This window comes from Felis catus, chromosome D4, assembly GCF_018350175.1.
Source record: "Felis catus isolate Fca126 chromosome D4, F.catus_Fca126_mat1.0, whole genome shotgun sequence".
NCBI lineage: Eukaryota > Metazoa > Chordata > Mammalia > Carnivora > Felidae > Felis > Felis catus.
This window is the reverse complement of record NC_058380.1, coordinates 59,266,831-59,285,396: the sequence shown is the minus strand read 5'-3', so window position 1 is coordinate 59,285,396 and position 18,566 is coordinate 59,266,831. Positions and strand designations below refer to the sequence as shown.

Genomic DNA, 18,566 nt, shown 5'->3' with positions numbered 1-18,566 from the left:
TCATGACCTGAGCCGAAGTCGGAAGCTTAACCGACTGAGCCACCAAGGCGCCCCCAAAATTTTCTATTTAGAACAAACTTTTTAGATAAAGTAGGAGAGGGAAAAAATCTAAATTGAAATCTTTTCCATATTTAGTAATCATGAAATTGTCCTTTAAAGGGTGTCCATAGGAACCCTTTTTAAAAAAAATTTAATGTTTGTTTATTTTGAGAGAGCCAGACAGAGCACAAGCAGGGGAGGGGCAGAGAGAGAGGGAGACATGGAATCCAAAGCAGCCCCCCGGCTCTGAGCTGTCAGCACAGAGCCTGACACAGGGCTCGAACCCACAAGCCGTGAGATCATGACCTGAGTGGAAGTTGGATGCTTAACCAACTGAGCCACTTAGGCTCCCCGGCAAAACCTTTTTTGAAATATCTGGACTTCAGGATTTTTGTGCTGGTTGATCAACATGAGTAAAAATATTCAAATTAATATCCATAATTTTAAAGCTAGCCATTTTTTGTTGTTATTCAGAAGAGTCACAGAATGAACTTTACTCCTTTTTGTGCATAAAAGTAAACAAATCGCTGATTCTTGGAGAGTCTTTACCTTAAACACTGTAAGATATCTATAAAACTGATACTCATTGTTTTGTTTTAATACAAATAATTTTTGTACATGGCATGATTTGTAACTTTTTAAAATGCACATCAATTGTCCCAATATCAAAGCCTACACTTTTCTCATTGGTTTGAAACGTGATCTTTATCATATATACGTTTTGTTTCTGGATTCTACACCCCATTCTATGCAATACCACCACATTATTACAATTTCTAAACGGTTTTCTATGTGGTAAAGTAAGATCTCCTCATTGCTTTTTTAAAAAATTTATTTATTTATTTTGAGAGAGCAAGACAGCCTGTGCACAAGTGAAGGAGAGCCAGAGAGAGAGGGGGAGAGAGAATCAAAAGTAGGCTCCATGATGACAGCTCATGAAATGTGAGATCATGACCCGAACTGAAATCAACAGTAGGACGCTTAACCAACTGAGGAATTTTAAATATAGCATGTCAGGTCCTACTAAAAAACCTTGTTAGTATTTTTACTAGGATGCACTGACTTTCCAAATTAATTCAGTGGAATTTGTATCATTCAGTATTGAATCATCCATCAGTAACATATACACCCTCCCACATATTCAAGATTTTCTTAGCAAGAGTATCTTAGCAATTCTTGGGCCTTTAAACATCCTTATACATTTCAAATCAACTTATCAAGTTATGTACACACACACACAAGTCCAGCTATGGATTTTCAGATTATAATAAATCTACATAAAAGTTTACATAGAATTGAAATCTTTATAATATGGAGTCTTTCAATCCATGAACATGGTGTATTTCCATTTACCATGGAGATTTTTCTCCATATGGGTCATACCTATCTTTTCTTAGATTTATTCAGGGGTACTTGACCATTTTTTTCATACTTTTGTAAATATTCTTTTTTAAATTTTGCTTTGCTGTTGGTGTACAGAAATGCAATTGATTTTAAAATAATTTATCCATTAATCTTGCTGTTTTAATACTTTACCCGTAGGTTACTTTAGGTTTTCTTTGTCGATAATCATATCATCTATAAGCAAATGCTTTGTTCTTTTTTAATACTTTTTTCCTTGCTGCACTGGCTAGAACTTTCGGTATAATGTTAAATAGAAATGTTACTATAGCAGGCATGCCTCTCATTCCTGATCTTCAAGAATACATTCACTGTTTCATCATTAAGTACAATGTTTGCTGTAGAGTTTTTTTGTTTGTTTTTCTTTTGTGGGGGATAGATTTGTTATTGGATTAAGAAATTTTCTTCTACTTCAAATTTGCTGTTTTTTTCATTGATAGATGTTCAATTGCATAAAAGTTTTCCAACACTTACTGAAATTATCCTAGGTTTTTCCTTCAATATGTTAATGTAGTGATTTACATTATTTTATTTTCTAAACCTCTGATTTCTACTGTAGAGCTTATTTAACTCATTTGGCTAAAGCTGTGGGCTCACATTTCTGGCTTCTCTTCCTTTCATAGATCTTGGCCCTGCAATTTACTTATTACCTTATTTCTCTAATTCTCTCAAACACAAATTTTTGAATCATTAAATATTTATATTTTTTCTAGCTTTTCTAATTATTCTCTGTTGAAGGGTTGGGCCAAACCACCTACTCTACTTCTTCCGGAAAGCTATAATCTCTACTCCTTGCATCTGAAGTTATGTCACCCCTTTTCATTCTGAATATTGTTTGCTTGGGCATTCTCTTAATCAATATGAGTGTTTTTCATTTTTATTTGTCTTTTCAAAGATAAGATTTTCTCTGGTGAGTATTTCTACTGAATTTTAAAAAGTTCACCAGTTCCACTCTGTTACTCTATTTCCTTCCTTCTTTCTTTGCTTACTTTGCTATTATTTGCACATAATTTCACTATTCTTTCTTGAGATAGATACTTAGCTCATTTTCACTTGTCTTCCTTTCCAGTTTATTAATGACTATTATTTTCCTAGTAAGTACTGTTTTACTTGTATCTTACAAGTTTTGAGACATGTGGTACTTTCTTTATCATTCAGTGGTAAATATTTCTAATGTCCATTATCATTTCTTTTTTGGCCCATATGCTATTTATAAATGTTTCTTCACTTGAAAACACTTGAGGTTTTTCTAGTTATCTTTCTGTTATTGATTTCTAGTGATCACACTGTACTGATATACTGTAACTTCTTTGATAATCTTTTAAAATGTGGCCTTGTAAGTGAAAATTTTATAAATCTTCCTTGTGTGTTTGGGAAAAAAAAATGCAGGCGGCAGCTGTTACATATAGCTAAGTGTGATATTTAAAAATGTTAAACATTCAATAGTAATATAAACATGAATAAAAATTTTTCAACATTTTAAACATAAACTAACCTATAAATTATAAAAACTCTTCCCAAGTGATATTTCTAATTAAGTTGTTTGTCATATTATTCTAGTAATTTCCATTATTTGTTAATTTTTGGAAATATCAGCCATAATCTTTTCTTTGACCCAGATGCCGTTGTCTGCACCATGAATTGGCATAAAGAATTACATAAAGCCCCTCCAAAAATGTCCACATTAAATAGGTAGTCATTAAGTAATTTGTAGTCTTCATAAGTAATAAAAAAATTACTTAACATCAACAGAATTGTTTATCGGGCTACATCCTCTTTTTAGCTTTTGCTGAAGTATATTAAAAATTTTTAGCACTTATGCTTGTTGTTAATTTTGTGTATTAAATATGTATACAATTATGTTAATAACTAAGCCACAAAAAGAATCTGTTGATATATCATGTTTAATTATAATACTTTAGTCCAGATGACAATATAATATAGCAGTTAAAAGCATAATAAGCCAGGGTACAAATCCTTTGTTTAATGACCTTTCTGCTTCTCAGTTTCCTCAACTGAATGTTCCTGACATTTATGTTGGTGATCAGTTTCATTAATAAAATGAGTGTTTACTGATGCCCATGGTAGGCAGGTATTCAGTGGATTTTAGCAAACTTAGCCCACTAAATAATGGTGAAATTCAGTAGGAATAAAATTAGGGATCTGCATCCCTGGAGTAATGACATCCATAAACCATCCCTAGAGGCCTCATTCATCTGCTGTGGATTCTGTTCTGTCACGGAGTGCACGCTATGCCAAGAGAGTTAATATGTCTGGATGGTGCCTGCAGTAGTGTTAGTACTCTTGTCTGACTGACTTGTTCATCTCTCTGGATCTCCCCGGAGGCTGCAGTTCTCACAAATGACTATGTGAGAATGGCTAGGAAAGTGCCTGAGAAAGGCAGGCAGCCCCACACTAAGGGAAGCTAAACGGTCACTGGGCATTTGCCTATGGATTTTTTTTATGTGGGGAAGGGTATCTGGCATGGATAAGGAGCACTTTGAACTGATGCTGCAGCTCTCCAGTGAGATGCTTGTTGGTAGCTTGCTGTGCCAGCTCTTAACTCTGTAGTTGTTATATAATGGGTTACTCTAGGAGGTCCCATGGAAGGTACTCAATGGGCTTGGGGCAGTAACTATTCAACCACTATGGACATATACGAATATTTTTACAACTGGTACAGCTGAACCAATGTGTACTGATTATCAGGCCTGGACACGGCATACTGCCCTTTAAAGCAAGATTTTAAGTGGTGTTTTGATCTTATGTTTGTGTCTGCATAACTGAAGTATATACTATAATGTACATTAAAATCTTTCTTCATGATAAACTTGATACATATATTTTAAACCTAAAAGACTCATCCAAGTTCAGAGCTGTTTTATTTTCCACGTGAATTGAGCTTTTATCAGCATGACCTCCATCTCTAGTAATTTTGCCTTAAAGCCTAGTTTGTATATTAATATAGCTCACTAGCTTTTGTTTAGAATGTGTTTATTTTTGTCTATCCTTTTGAACATATTAAGTACTATTATACTTATTATAATTAGTAATATTTGGATTTATTTTCAGCCATTCTTTGTGCTTTCTTTTTTTAATGTTTATTTTTAAGACAGAGAGTGCTAGCAGAAGAAGGGCAGAGCGAGGGAGACACAGAATCCAGAGCAGCCTCCAGGCTATGAACTATCAGCACAGAGCCTGATGCAGTGCTCGAACTCATGAACCGCGAGATTATAACCTGAGCCAAAGTTGGATGCTTAACCGACTGAGCCACCCAGGCACCCCTTCTTTTTAAAAAAATTTTTAATGTTTATTTATTTTTGAGAGAGAGAGACAGAGCATGAGTGGGGGAAGAGAAGAAAGAGGAGACACAGAATCCAAAGCAGGCTTCAGGCTCTGAGCTGTCCCACACAGCCCAATGTGGGGTTCGTACTCAGACTGTGAGATCATGACCTGAGACGAAGTCGGATGCTTAACCGACTATGCCACCCAGGCATCCCTGTGCTTTCTATTTATTATACCCTTTCTACTTTTTTTTCCCCTTTATTGTCTTTTTTTGAAGTATTTCTTTCTCATTCCATATTTTTTCCTCTACTAGTCTGGAAATAATATATTCTTTCTTGTATTTTAGTGTTTAACTTGCAGATTTTAATATGCAAACATTAAAACCTAAAGTTATGATGTTAAATTCTCCCTCAAGGAAACAAGAAATTTAGAACATTCCTTCCTAATTTGTTACTGTTTTTTTTTTTCAATTTTAGTTCCATCTTTGTTAATTCCAAAAGACAAAATTGAAGTTATATTTAGTTTCACATGCATATTTCCTTTCTTTATTCTTCATTCTTTCTACCATCTCAGATCTTCCTGTTGAAAACTCTTCTCTTTGAACTTCAAACTTCATTATTGAAGGTCTGGTGGCAAACTCACTGAGCTTTGCTTGTGTATGTATTTACTTCATCTTTGTTCTTGACAAAAATGTGTTCTTGACAAAAATGAAGATCCCCATCTTTATTGGGTATAGACATCTAGATTGGAAATTTTTTTCCCCCAGCATACTGAAAATAATCACCACTGTCCTCTGATTTACACTATTATTTTACATATTTTTTTAAGTTTATTTATTTTTAACAGAGAGAGAGAGAGAGAGAGACAGAGCATGAACAGGGGAGGGGCAGAGAGAGAGGGAGACACAGAATCTGAAACAGGCTCCAGGCTCTCAGCTGTCAGCAGAGCCTGTCGCGGGGCTCGAACTCATGGACCATGAGATCGTGACCTGAGCCGAAGTCGGATGCTCAACCGACTGAGCTATCCAGGCGCCCCTGATTTACACTATTATTGATGACTAATTGACTATCACTCTCATAATTAATCCTTTGAAGGTATTTTTTCTCTAGCTTTTAAGATTTTCCGTTTGTTGTCCTGGAGTCCCTGTATGTCTAGAAAGGATTCCTATTTGGGGTCTGCTGGGCATCTTAAATCATGGTCTGGTGACTTTCTTCAGTTCTGGAAAGTTCTCAGCTATTATCTCTTCAAATGGGTGTTGTTGTTTTTTTGCCCCATTATCTGTCTCATTTTCTTCAGGAGCTTACCAAATATATACTATGCCTTTTCTCTCTATGCAACATGTCACTAACCTCCTGAATATTTTCAATCTCCGCATCTTTCCTGTCTCCATTTTAGATAATTTCTTCACTTCTGTTTTCCAATACACTAATTCTCCCTACAGCAGTCACACATATTGTTATCTACCAACATTATCAAATTTCATTTTTCAAAATGTCATCCTAGGAGGTGTTATTGTATATTTTTGGAATTCTTTAGAAATTACCTCTACTCCATGTATCCTTTACATTTCTTTTTTAGTGCCAAATTCTCTCTCGTCTGATCTCTATTAAATTCATAATTTTAATTCTGACTTCCTGTGTCACCTCTCCTTGTCTGTACTAAGTCCTTGTAAGTGACATTGGCAATGTACCTAGTAAGCTGATTTAACCCATCCAACTGAGGGTTATGAGAAATTATCTCCTTTAACACAGATGTCATTTTTCTATAAAATTATTTTAAGTCCTATGAAAATCTGGAGCATATTAGTAGATATAGTAAGAATACTAAAAAATTAAAACACTTAACTATTTTCACCTATTACCTTGACACAGAAAAGAACAGCAATGTGCAATGTTGGCCACAGTATGCAGAGACAGGTACTTTCAATGGAGTATTTCAGGCAACAGGAATGAGAATTAGTGAAATCTTCGCAGAGGGCAATTTGATAATAGGTATCCAAAATCTTCATAACCTTTGACTCATTCTAGGGAATTATCATGAGGACATAAATCTAAAAATTGTATTTATACAGGTTTTATTTAAATAAATGAAAAAATTTAAAGAATGCTGTAGAAATATATTTACATAAGTAATTCACAATATACTATGAAAAAAAGCAGGCAACAAAATGACTCCATGTTTATATTAAAATAAACATATACAGGGGCACCTGGATGGCTCAGTTGGAAGAGCATGTGACTCTTGATCTCGAGGTCCTGAGTTTGAGCCCCACGGTGAGATTACTTAAACAAATAAATAAAATCTTTTAAAATAGGTAGATAACCATATACAAAGAAAAAAATTCCTTGGCTAGCCATTCAATCTCTGCAATTATAACTGCTGTTTAGCTTCTTTTTGCTCATTTATTGCCTAGGTCTTCTAGAATGAGTATATGTCAACTGCAAATTAAACAGTGTTGAATTATTTTAAGTATCAGAATACCTAACTACTTTTTAAAAAAATGTCTGTATGGGACACTATTGTCCATATTCAAACATAACTATCAGTAATATATTCCTCATTCTAATAGCACTGGCAATGGGAACTCCTTCTTCATAATTCGTTCTACCCATCACCTGAACCTAAAATCCCACTTCCAGAGAGTAGAAATAGCTATTTCTGAAAGCCTGACAGAATAGGTAGGGGGGTGGAAAGAAAGAAGTTAGGGTATAGAGAAGAAAGGAACCAAATGTTTATGAGGAACAGATTCTTGGTATTTTAGGAGGAGCTTTAGGAATAGGGCTTGGATGGAAAGAGGAGTGGGGAAAGGCAGTTCTGTGAATAAACTTCAGCAATAGTTTCTCCTCTCTTCCCTGTATTCAGGTGTGCATTCATTGCTATAGGTTCCACCCAACTGCTGTTAGTAAAAACCCCCAGAGATCCTAGCATCAAGCATAATTAGGAAGAAGCACCCACATCAGTGAAATGGAATACGGTGTGCCTCCTCACCATGAGATTTCAGAGTCTGCTACTTTTCTCCTTTGTTAGCGTATTTTAGGTTTTGCTTTAGCAAAAGATTTTGCTTTGTTAAGCTATCATCTTTCGCTTCACTAGCATGACAAACTGATCCTCCAACCAAAGGTCCTTTAACATACCATTTCCTCTATCTGAAATGCGTCTCTGCCCTCCCCCATCTTATCTTGGCTAGTTCATCTTCTACTCATTTTTCTGTTCTTGGTCAAATGTTATTTCTTCCAGAAACCTCAAACACCCTAGTATACAACAGGTTCCCTCAAGCTTTAATCTGATTTATAAATATACATTATGAATTATTTAGTATGGTCATTAATATGTAGTTGAACTAGTAATGTCCCAAGCGTAATAAAAGTGGTCCCATTAGCTGCTTTTGCTCACCACCGCAACTTCTGCATCTGGAACATAGCAAGTGCTCAACAAATATTTGCTGAATGAGAGAATGAATAAATAAGCAGCTAAGCAAATGACTAGGAATCCAGAGGCCTTATCCGGTAAGAGTTAAATTAACTATGTCCTCTCAGGGTAGAACTGTGGGTCAAGTTTTTCCTTTGTTCCTTGTTGAACTCGCTTGTGTACTCACCAAAGTTTTAAAAATACCTGTTATTTTGAAAATTCCCCCAAACCCAAAGCAAACTGAGGCCAAACATGAAATATTTACTCTGCCAGGAAAAAGGCTGGATACCCTTAACAGAAGCATCCAGTCTAGCCTGGGGACTTCACAAATGCCCCACATCATAAGACACCACTCGGCTGCCTCGTCGTAGTATCCTCCCGGAGCCAAGGAACGTACCCTTGTCCCCTCAGGGCAAGTCAGGCGCAGAGCTCGTGGAACCTGCAGGCTCCCTACCCTCGTCAGAAGCTTCGAGGAGAAAAATGCAAGGCCGGATGACAGGGAAACAAGGAGCCTTTACCGCACACGTTATCTGCCAGGCACGTACTGCGTACCGGAGAACCGGGCTCCGGCCGGGCTCTAGCCCTACCGCGCCGAGTCCCGAGGAGCACACAGGCGTCCTGGGCCTGCCCACCTCCAAGGGCTGGGCGGAGACCTCCAACAGCCACAGGGCACTTCACAAAGTGCCGGGGGAACGGGCCTGCGGGCCGGTGACCCCGAACCCCGGCCCCCGCAAACGGGAGGCAGAAGCAGGCGGAGGCCGGCACCCGCCCTCCGAGGGGCCTCGCTTACCCGTCGGGGGAGTACTCGAGGTTGAAGACCGCGCCGTGGGTACGGGTGCTGAGGTACACCGAGTCCGCGGGATGGATGGAACCATAGAGATTAGTCATGGTGCGGAAATTGTCCCGCGCCGGGTCCACGAACAGCCCGCGGCCCAGACTGCGTTCTCTCAGCCACCCGAACAGCCGGGCACCGAGGCCGTGGCGGCCCCGGCCCCCCGCCCTGCAGTCGGGCCCGGGTCGCCGGCGCGCCGGGGAGGGCGGTGACGGCTCTCCCTGGGTGGAAGCTGCAGAGGAGTCCAGAGCTGCGTGAGGCTCGAGCTCCCCGGCGTGTGCGGCCGGGGGCAGCGAGGGGACGCCGGGACGGCGAGGGCTCCGGGAGGGCGACGGGGGAGGGGCTGCGTCAGCCTCGGGCTGCGGCGGCGCGGGCGGGGAAGGGAGCGGCCCCGCTGCCGTTGCCTGCCCTGCATGGGATGCCGGCTCCTCAGTCCCGGTTCCGGCCGTCCCATCCCCTCCCGGACTACCGGGCCCGAAGGTAAACATGACCAACGCGCCCGCCCCCCCACTCCCGGGCCGCTGCCCCGCCGGCCGACACCTCACCGATTCCACCGCCACTTCCGGCGTGCGACGGCCTAACCCCGCCGGCTGGGAAACACGTGCTGCTCCTGGCCATCATCCGTTGGGGACCGCGAAAGTGGGGACACAGCCGACGGCGGGTGTTTTAGCTCCGAAGGGACGGTGGTTGGGAACGACTAGCTGTGTTTGAGCGCAAATGAGGATGCCCAGGATCCTAGCTATATGGGGCAGTGTTAGCATCAGGGTACCGCGTGCGACAGAGTCAATCTGTAGTTGTCAATCATCGTGACCAGGGATGACTGGGCCTAAATGGCCAAAGGAGTGGACTATGATGATGTACTGTTATCCTCACTTTATGATAAGGTCACAAGGGGAAGAAATTACCATATTGTGTGCAGGTCCCACATACCGAGTCGCATGGTGTACTGCCTACTTGGACTCAGAGTAAGTACTCAGGTTCACTATTGGCGCTAAAAGCCCAGGTCCTGGAAAACGGGGGCCTGGAAAAGGGGGCCTACTGGTGCCCTGAATATCTGCCTAACTCTCAGCTACTGCCCAGTAGGTCAGGAGTTTATCAAGACCAATGTCTTCCTCTCCTCAGGAAGGAGCGTATATCCAGCAAGAGTCACTGAATGGAGCTGGAGACCTGAATCAAAGCCTGTGGTCAATCCTGCTTACATGTGCCAGGGCACAGACAGCATTACAGATGCAAGACCCTTCACCATTGCTGTTAAAGATCAATATATACTACTCCTTTGTAAAAAAGAGTTAACAGGAACTGCAGTATTTCTTCAGGAGGGAAGGAGAGTTCAATAAAAGAAAGCTTGAGGTACAAGGAAAGGTAGATAAAAGAACTGACAACTCTTCTAGGTACTGACAACTCTTGATTGAGAGCTGTGTTGTAGAAAGCACACATTTGATGACTGAGGATAAACCTGGAGGATCTTTGTAGGAAGAGCTATCCTGTGACGATAGATCTGAAGGAACTCCAGTATAAGGGAATGAGATTTGGAGAGCTGAACGTTCAGCAAGTCCTCCAACCAGGAAAGTTAGTAGTTATTCGGCTCTCCTGTCCATGAGGTGATTGAAAACAGGGCAAGAAGCAAGCGTCTTGAGTTCAGAGATCATAGCAGCCATTCCTCTGGAGGTACTCTCCATGTTGCCCACACAGAGCAGAAGGGGTGGGTAAAGGTCTATTTTGTGATTAATAAATTATGTCCCTTAATGACCCCCAACATTTGGCTGCAACAAATAACAGAGGCCCTCTGCTTGACCCCTAAGTTATGGTCAATGGCTAAAATTTTACGGTCTACAAAACACTGACCATTTACCAATATTATTAATTTTTTTAATAGGTAAAATAGAACAGTTTTAAAAGGTTACATATTCCAAGGTATTTAAGATACAGTTCCAACAGAAAAATATAAGCTCTGCAATGAAATTTTGTGCTGCCTCAAGATAATCAGATTTCACAGTTCAGGCAAATCAGAATTAACACACTATAGTCCCAAAACTGATTAAGAAATGTTCACTAACAATTTAGAGAATCTAGAGAAGCCAAATGAGAAGAAAATATTTTGTAGGTTTGCATGTTATCTCTGTTAGATAATGAGAATGATTCTTGAGAAGATAGCCAAAAAAGGCAACGGTGGCTATAACACACAGAACAAGTCATTCAGTAATGCCAGGGTTTGCTTTTTTCCTTTTCTTTCTTATGCTTCTTCTTAAAATGGGAGTCCTCACTTATCCCAAATAATTTTTACTAAAACCTAAAATAAGAATAAATTACATAAGGACTACAATTCTGTTGAGATGACCATGATTTTACAACTCATCAGTAGAAAAAAAAATTACTGGAAGTTACCTGAGAAGGTACTAAAGAAGTTAACTGAGAAGCTACTAAAGATAGATTAACTGTGCCTGTCCTGTTTACCCACTGCCTTTGAGAGCCTTTAAATACAACCATGTCATGTTAACAAGGAAAATGGCTGCAAATCAGTCTATACAGACCAATTTCTATTGGTCTAGACACTATTTTCAAGTGCTAAAAAATTTTCAACTCCAACTGCTCAACTTCACAGATACCAGTTCATCAGAAATGCCTAAAGCATCCTTTGAACTTCTTTCCCCTGATGTTCCTTTTAGATCACAACACAAGGAAACAACTGGCAAAGGTTTCCAAAGGTTTCTGAAATTAACAAACGTTTCCTCTACGCCCAGGTATCACACACCCCTGGACACCCCCAACACTTAGGCTGTATCTCATTAAGCAGGCCGGGAGCAAATTCATTTACTTTCTTCCCTATCCACTGACTAGATGTTTTTAAAAATTACTTCCTAAGGGATGTGTTATAATGCAATGTGCCTGAAATATGGATCTTTCTGTTTAAGCTGTTATACTTTTGGAGCAGCAAGTTCACTCCTGATGTCTTTGACATCATTGGTTCTGCCCATCAGATAGAATTATTTGTTGGGGGCAAGACTGACAAAATGAGCAAGGCAACTGGACATGGCAAAAAAAAAAAAAAAAGCTGAAATGGAAGCTAGATCCCAGGCATCTTCTCGATTGAAGCCTCGTACCTCAAGCATTTTGAAATGGTCATCTGTTATATCATCAGCTCGGGAAATAGCAAGTGCAAACTCCAGCATTGCCTTTTCCCTAGCAGAGAGATCAGACTTTCTCCAGTTCACACAGATGTGCAAGAAAATACACAGAAGCAGAATCTCTGTTCATCCCAAGATAGCCAATAAAACAACGGGCCTAACAAAATGAAAAAAATCCTAGGTTAAAGGGACAAAGTCAGGCCAAAATAAACTTTCCAGTTAAACTTGATCAAGTCCAGTGGAATGCAGACCTGAAACTCTGGCTCAGCACCACCTCTGCCAAGAAGTCTTCTTTGCTCACTCCAACTACAAGCACCTCCTCTTTCTCCTCTAAACACTATGGCATCAAAAATCTCAGAACCAAGAGTCAGAGACTCTGAGTACATAAGGACCCCAAATCCCAACTTTTTCATATGAGTAAAGTGAAGCTCAGATAATTATCCCTTTGTCTCCAATTAATCCCAAACAAGATGCAATATTTGCAAAATTAATAGCCGACACTTAGCAATTACTATGTGCTAAGAATGTGCTCAGTGCTTCATATTATCTTATTTCTTCTTCTTTTTTAATGTTTATTTTTGAGAGAGAAACAAAGTGTGAGCAGGGGAGGGGCAGAGAGAGAGGGAGACACAGAATCCAAAGCAGGCTCCAAGCTCTGAGCTGTCAGCAGAGCCCAACGTGGGGCCAGCAGAGCCCAACTGTGAGATCATGACCTGAGCCAAAGTTGGATGCTTAACTGACTGACTCACCCAGGCACCCCAACATTATCTTACTTCTTATAAAAATCCTAGGAAGTAGTATTTTTATTATCGTCCCTTTTTATTGGCAAAGAAACTAAAGTTCCAAGAGGTAAATTGACTTCCCCAAGGTCACACAGTTGGAAAGTGGCAGAACTAGGATCTGACTCCAAGTGTATTTGATTCCAAAAATTATACTTATAATCATTACCCTTTCTCAGGCAAAACACTGAAAACTACTAAACACCTAAAAATAGAAGAATAATGCAGCAAACCATGGTGTGACAGCATACTTTATGGACACTAGGGAAGCAATGCCTAGAGAATGATCTTGAAAGAACAAGAGTCTGGCAACTAGGCAGGAGGCTCTCAGCAGGGCAAAGGGAAGAGGATGTACCTGTCCTGAAGTTATCTTCAGGATGGCAACGAAGGCCCTTCAAGAACAGTTTGCAAGGTGGGATCAGGAGGGTATGTTGGGGGGTAGGAAGACTGATGACCTTCAACCTGAGGAATAAATACAGAGAACAGATGTTTCTGTTTCCCGGAACAGAGGATCAGGAGTTTCCCTATAGGGATCAGTAGGACTTTGTAAGCTTGGTTTACAAAAAACCCACGTTTGCTGTGCCTTTACCCTTGGTCCATTTCTCTGGGAAGAATTAGCATGATCTCTGATACCCAAAGGGCCTGACTTTGGATGAAAGAGATAGTAAGCTGTTGGCTGGGGGATTGAGACCAATTTCACAACCAGTCTTGGTGGGAAAGAGAAGATGGAGGCAGTTCTAGAAATGAAAGGCAGACAGGCGTAGGCTTGGGCCAGAAGCAAGAAATAAATGAAAATGTAAGAAGCTGTTTTGGACCCATTAGGAATAATTAGTGGCGAGACTAAATTCACACTGGCAAATGCAAACAGTATCAGGTAGCAGAAAGAGCTCAAGCTTTGAAAATGGACTCTGCCATATTCTAGTTGCGTGCCCCATATTAAGCTACAGCTCTGAACCTCAAGGATAAAATGGTTATAATAAGGCTCAACTTTGAGGGGGAGCTGTGTGCATTTGAGAGAATGTATGCCATGTATCCAGGACAAGGTCTGGCACAAAGTTGGGGCACAGCTAACCCCTAGTCCCAAACGTCATGCATACACAGGAGCAGATGGGCACAGTGATGGGACTGGAAGGGAACTCAAGCAACGAGAAGAGCTGGGAGGCGGGGGGGCATTCCCTGCACCATATAGTGGCATGGACCTTTCCCTTTCCTTAGGTATGAAGAAGCCCTGAAACTGGCATAGGGGAGGTGGGCACCAACCTGGTCAGAGAGCACTGGGTTCTTTGAGGAGATCCTGTACCAGGCACTGTGGACAACCACGATGTATGGGCACCTGTTGGCCAGGCTGGTCACCACAATGATAAATTCCTTGTCAACTCTGCTGAGCTGCCCTACAGAGGGAGAGGAGAAGAGAAGAGACCAGTTCAGAAGCCCTGGATTGCAGCTTAGGATAACCTAGACAGGTTCAGCCATACTTCAGCAACAGACTTCTCCTCTACCCCTTCACTTGTGCATCCATTCCCAATCTCTTGCTACCAGCTACCCTATTTTATTTTCTTCACAATACTTAACACTTATGAAGTTAACCTGTTCTTTTATTTTGTGCAGTTGTTCATTCTTTTTTCCTCTCTAGAATATGTCTGAAAGTCTAGAAATTTTTCTGACTTACTCACCACCGTATTACCAGAGGAGTGTCTGTCATATAGAGGTTACTCAGAAAATATGTGTTGAATATATTACTAAAATTCCAGAAACATTTTCTGAGGCCCATCAGGTACTGGACTAACACTTTAAAAGGAGGAGAAGAAGAGACTTCCTAACCTCAGAGGACCTACTCCATGGGGACAGGGAGAGGCAAAGAAAGTGGGAATTCATTTTGGCACCAGGTACCATTCTGGTACATACGTACCCTTATTTCACCCTCATACCAGCACTGTACAGTAGGTATTAATGCCATTTTACTAGTAAGGAAACCAAAGCTTTGAGACATTTAAGTACTTTGTTGACGTTCACGTGCAACCTCTATGGCACCTCTATGGCAGAACTCAGATGTGAACACAGGGTCTGTCTCTTCCCACTAGCACAGAGAAGCTGTGGAAAGATAAGGCAGATAGCTCTCTGTATGCCATTGGAAAAGGACAGATGAAGGATGCTGTGGGAGTTGAACAGGAGGAAGAGTCTCTTGTAAGTAAAGGCAGATGAGATGGACTTTGAAGGAAAGATCAGCTTCACAAAGCATGGACAGGAGAAAAGGTATCTCAAAGGCATAGCAGAGGGTGAACAAAGGTAAAGCCTGGAGAAATCATGAGATTTGAATGCTTCAGAGTAGAATGTAGCCCACTTTGATTCCGACAGATAGAACATAGAGGGGCTGAGGAAAAGGAGGCTGGGAAGGCAGGCTGCTGTCAGGCTACTGAGAGTCATTGTGACACACTGTCTCCCAGCACCTACTGTCTCCTCTTCAATAAGAGTCCCTTCATTTTAGACAGGCACATGGCCGACACAGCTTCCCTTGCAGCTGAGTGTGATGATGTGATGAAGTTCCAGCCAGTGGGATGTAAAGAGAAGTGATGTGACTTTCATGTCATGACTCTAAAGGAAAGGAATGTGTACCCACTAATGCCCCTTCTCTTTCTGATGGTAGCAGTGGTAAATCAGCATGAGCATATCGGCAGGGGCAATCCCAAACAGTAAACAACACTACACTGGCCCTTAGCAGCTCACATGGGGACTATTAGGTGAGAAAGAGAAAATACCTTGTTTATGTTTAAACCAACGTATCTTTGGGTCTAGATAACAGCAACCTAACTTGAATCCTAAGTAAGAAATCCATGATTGCCAGGCTCAAGTACCCGAACTTTATTCAGGGGGCTATATGGAGCCAGAGGACATTTAAGCCCAAAGTAAGAAAGATGAGCTGTGGTCATCACCTAACTTATTTCAATTCTGTATCTACAATTATATAGTTACATTCAGAACCCAGATTCAGAATCTAGAGGATATCTCAACCAACTACAGTCTTTCTGAACCTCTTCCTAGCTCCACAGTGATCTGGAACTATATGGGAAGAACTCTAGCAAGCAGGTATCTGGATCTCATCCAAGAATGATTTAGCACTGTTTTTCTATTTACCTGTTGCCTTGTTGCAGATGGCATTGTAATAAGCAAAGAAGGCTCTGAATTCCAATGGCCAGTGAGACATTACTTTAAATACATTCTGTAAAAATCCCGTCTGCAGGAAAGAAAAAAACCAAACAAACAGGGAAACATAAAGTGAAAATTAAGAGCAAAATAGGCAATCAGTAACTGGTAGTCACCATATGGTCTGCTGAATGCCAGATGCAATCACAGGAAGGCCACAGCCTTGGTGTCAAAGTACAACCCACACATAACTTCTTAGGATATTTATAACTTGCAGTGTTACCTCTAAAGGTATACGTGATTTTTTTGATAAGTGATTTTATGAAATTTAGACTGTGAATGTTATAACTAAACCAAGACACTTCTTAGAATTTACATTTTACTGATTTCCTACCTTTTCACAAGGGGCTGGTGGTGCTCATTCATTTATAAGAATAAATTAATAACAAGCCTTAATATCAATAAAGTACTTTGCAAAGTTCTTTCACACATCCTTCTCCACAACTCTGTCAGGTAGCTAAGGCAGGTATCACTATTCCCAGTTTACAGATAAGGAAACTAAGGCCCAGAGAGGTTGAGTGACTTGGCCAAGGCCATACCAAAAGAGGCAGCCTTGGAATTTTGACATTGGGTTTTCGGTATATTTCCTAATGGGATGTTACAGCAGACAACTATTGGCTGCTACCCAGCAGCCATTTCTTCCCTCCTCCCTTGACAACGGAACCTGTATATTATTCAGATACCAGATTGCCATGGTTTTCCGGTAAGGTTAAGCCCTTCCCCAACTCTAGTGGGTAAATCCTGATTTGTCTAAACCAATTGTGGTTATTCTATTCTACTTCTCAGTGACTGGTCTAGGAATGGGCATGTGACACCATCCTTCCCAGTAAGAAATGAGGGGAAATTAGCTGGGAACCTTCTTCTCCCTCCAAAAGGAATATGAGGAAGGGGGGCACCCTCCTAACCCCTTCCAGAAGTTGTGCAAGGATGTAATGTTTGCTGCTGCTATAGGCATCTTTTAACTGGGAGGGGACAAGTGTGAGCCCAGAGTCATCACACTGAGGAAGACAGAACCAAAAAATGCTAAGAGCCTCATCATGCTGTATCATTTAGCCACTGGATTAAACAACCCAGGAATCACCCTGTCTGTGGATCTGCTGTTATATGAGACACTGAACTGTCCTTATAGTTACATGAACTGAACTGGATTTTCTGTTACCTGTAGGGCAAAGAACCCTGATAACAGATGCTAACAACTCATTAATGGGCTAGAAGACATAATATAAAGAACCATATATATCAGCCAGGGGCAGGGGCTGAGGAAGAGGTGGGGAAGTGGAGAGGTTATGGACAGGTGAAGGTGGTACTGAGGGAGAAGCTAGGCCTCCAGACCTTTCCCTGCAGAGCAGGTGGGTTTTTATCTTTCTTATATAATGGATTTCCATACAAGATTTTGTTTGGAAAAAAATCCTTTAAGTTCTACCACCAAGTTTGAAAAACAAAAGCTTATAGCAAATGTCTATGCTCAAAGAAGGGTTTTATAATTTGGCAACATAGGTACCAACTTTCAAAAGTACCCTGAGAAAATAATTTGGGAATGTTAAAAAAAGATAAATTACAAGTTCTAAATGTCCAAGATTGGGAGATTGCTGAAATAAATTAAAATATGTCTAATATATACTACTATATTATGCAGCCACTAATTATAATGATGTTTTGACCTGTAAAATGTCCATGGTAACACAATTTCATTTTCAAAAGTTATATGCGGGGCACCTAGGTGGCTCAGTATTTTTAAAAGTTACATGTGGGACGTCTGGTGGCTCAGTATTTTAAAAAGTTACATGTGGGGCACCTGGGTGGCTCAGGCAGTTAAGCATCTGATTCAGCTCAGGTTATGATCTCGTGGTTTGTGAGTTTGAGCCCCATGTCAGGCTCTGTGCTGACGGTTTGGAGCCTGGAGCCTGCTTTGGATTCTGTGTCTCCCTCTCTCTCTGCCCCTTTCCCACTCACACTCTGTCTCTCTCAAAAATGCATGAATGTTAAAATGTTAAAAAGTTACATGTATATTTATACAAAGAAAATAAGGGGAAACAACACATCAAAATGCTAAAAGTAGCTTACCTGGGTGGAATCAGATAATTTTTATTATTTTTGAGTTTTCTGCTTAATTTTTCTTATTTTTCAACATGTAATTATAGAAGAAGCAAGGTACCTCTCACACTTTAAGCAGCTAGCATGGATGTCAGTGGTTCTATCTCCACGGCATATTACAGTGCTAAAGTAAACTATTATAAAACAAACCTCAGAAGTTTGTTTGGGCAGAGGACTGAATGACAAAGAAGAGTCCCAAAACATGAGAGCCTAAGAGGAAAAAAGTATGTCCTTCTGATTGGGATAAAACTGGTCCCCAAAAGAAGGGTTTGTCCACAGTGGACACTAGGGCAGACTGGGGCAACCTGTTCCAGAGCTTCCTTTCTGGCTGACACAGTATGTACTGGCTGACTCCCTCATGAGGGAGGGTCTTACCTCCTTTTCTGCCTCCTACATGAGCTC

The 18,566-nt window shown here is 40.7% G+C and overlaps 1 protein-coding gene and 1 long non-coding RNA gene across 2 annotated transcripts in view; one reads left to right on the top strand and one right to left on the bottom strand.

Annotated features, from left to right (window-relative positions):
- Nucleotides 1-9,539, bottom strand: part of DCAF10 (DDB1 and CUL4 associated factor 10) — a 38,795-nt gene extending 29,256 nt beyond the window's left edge. The window contains exon 1 of the mRNA XM_045043165.1: nt 8,924-9,539. Coding sequence (XP_044899100.1) covers nt 8,924-9,453 — 530 coding nt within the window. The 5' untranslated portion in view covers nt 9,454-9,539. The remainder of the gene's footprint in view (nt 1-8,923) is intronic.
- A 100-nt stretch (nt 9,540-9,639) lies between these two features.
- Nucleotides 9,640-12,530, top strand: LOC109493862. Its single transcript, XR_002148333.3, has 2 exons — nt 9,640-9,930; nt 10,088-12,530. It is a non-coding gene; the product is annotated as an uncharacterized LOC109493862 (long non-coding RNA).
- Nucleotides 12,531-18,566: the final 6,036 nt, after the last annotated feature.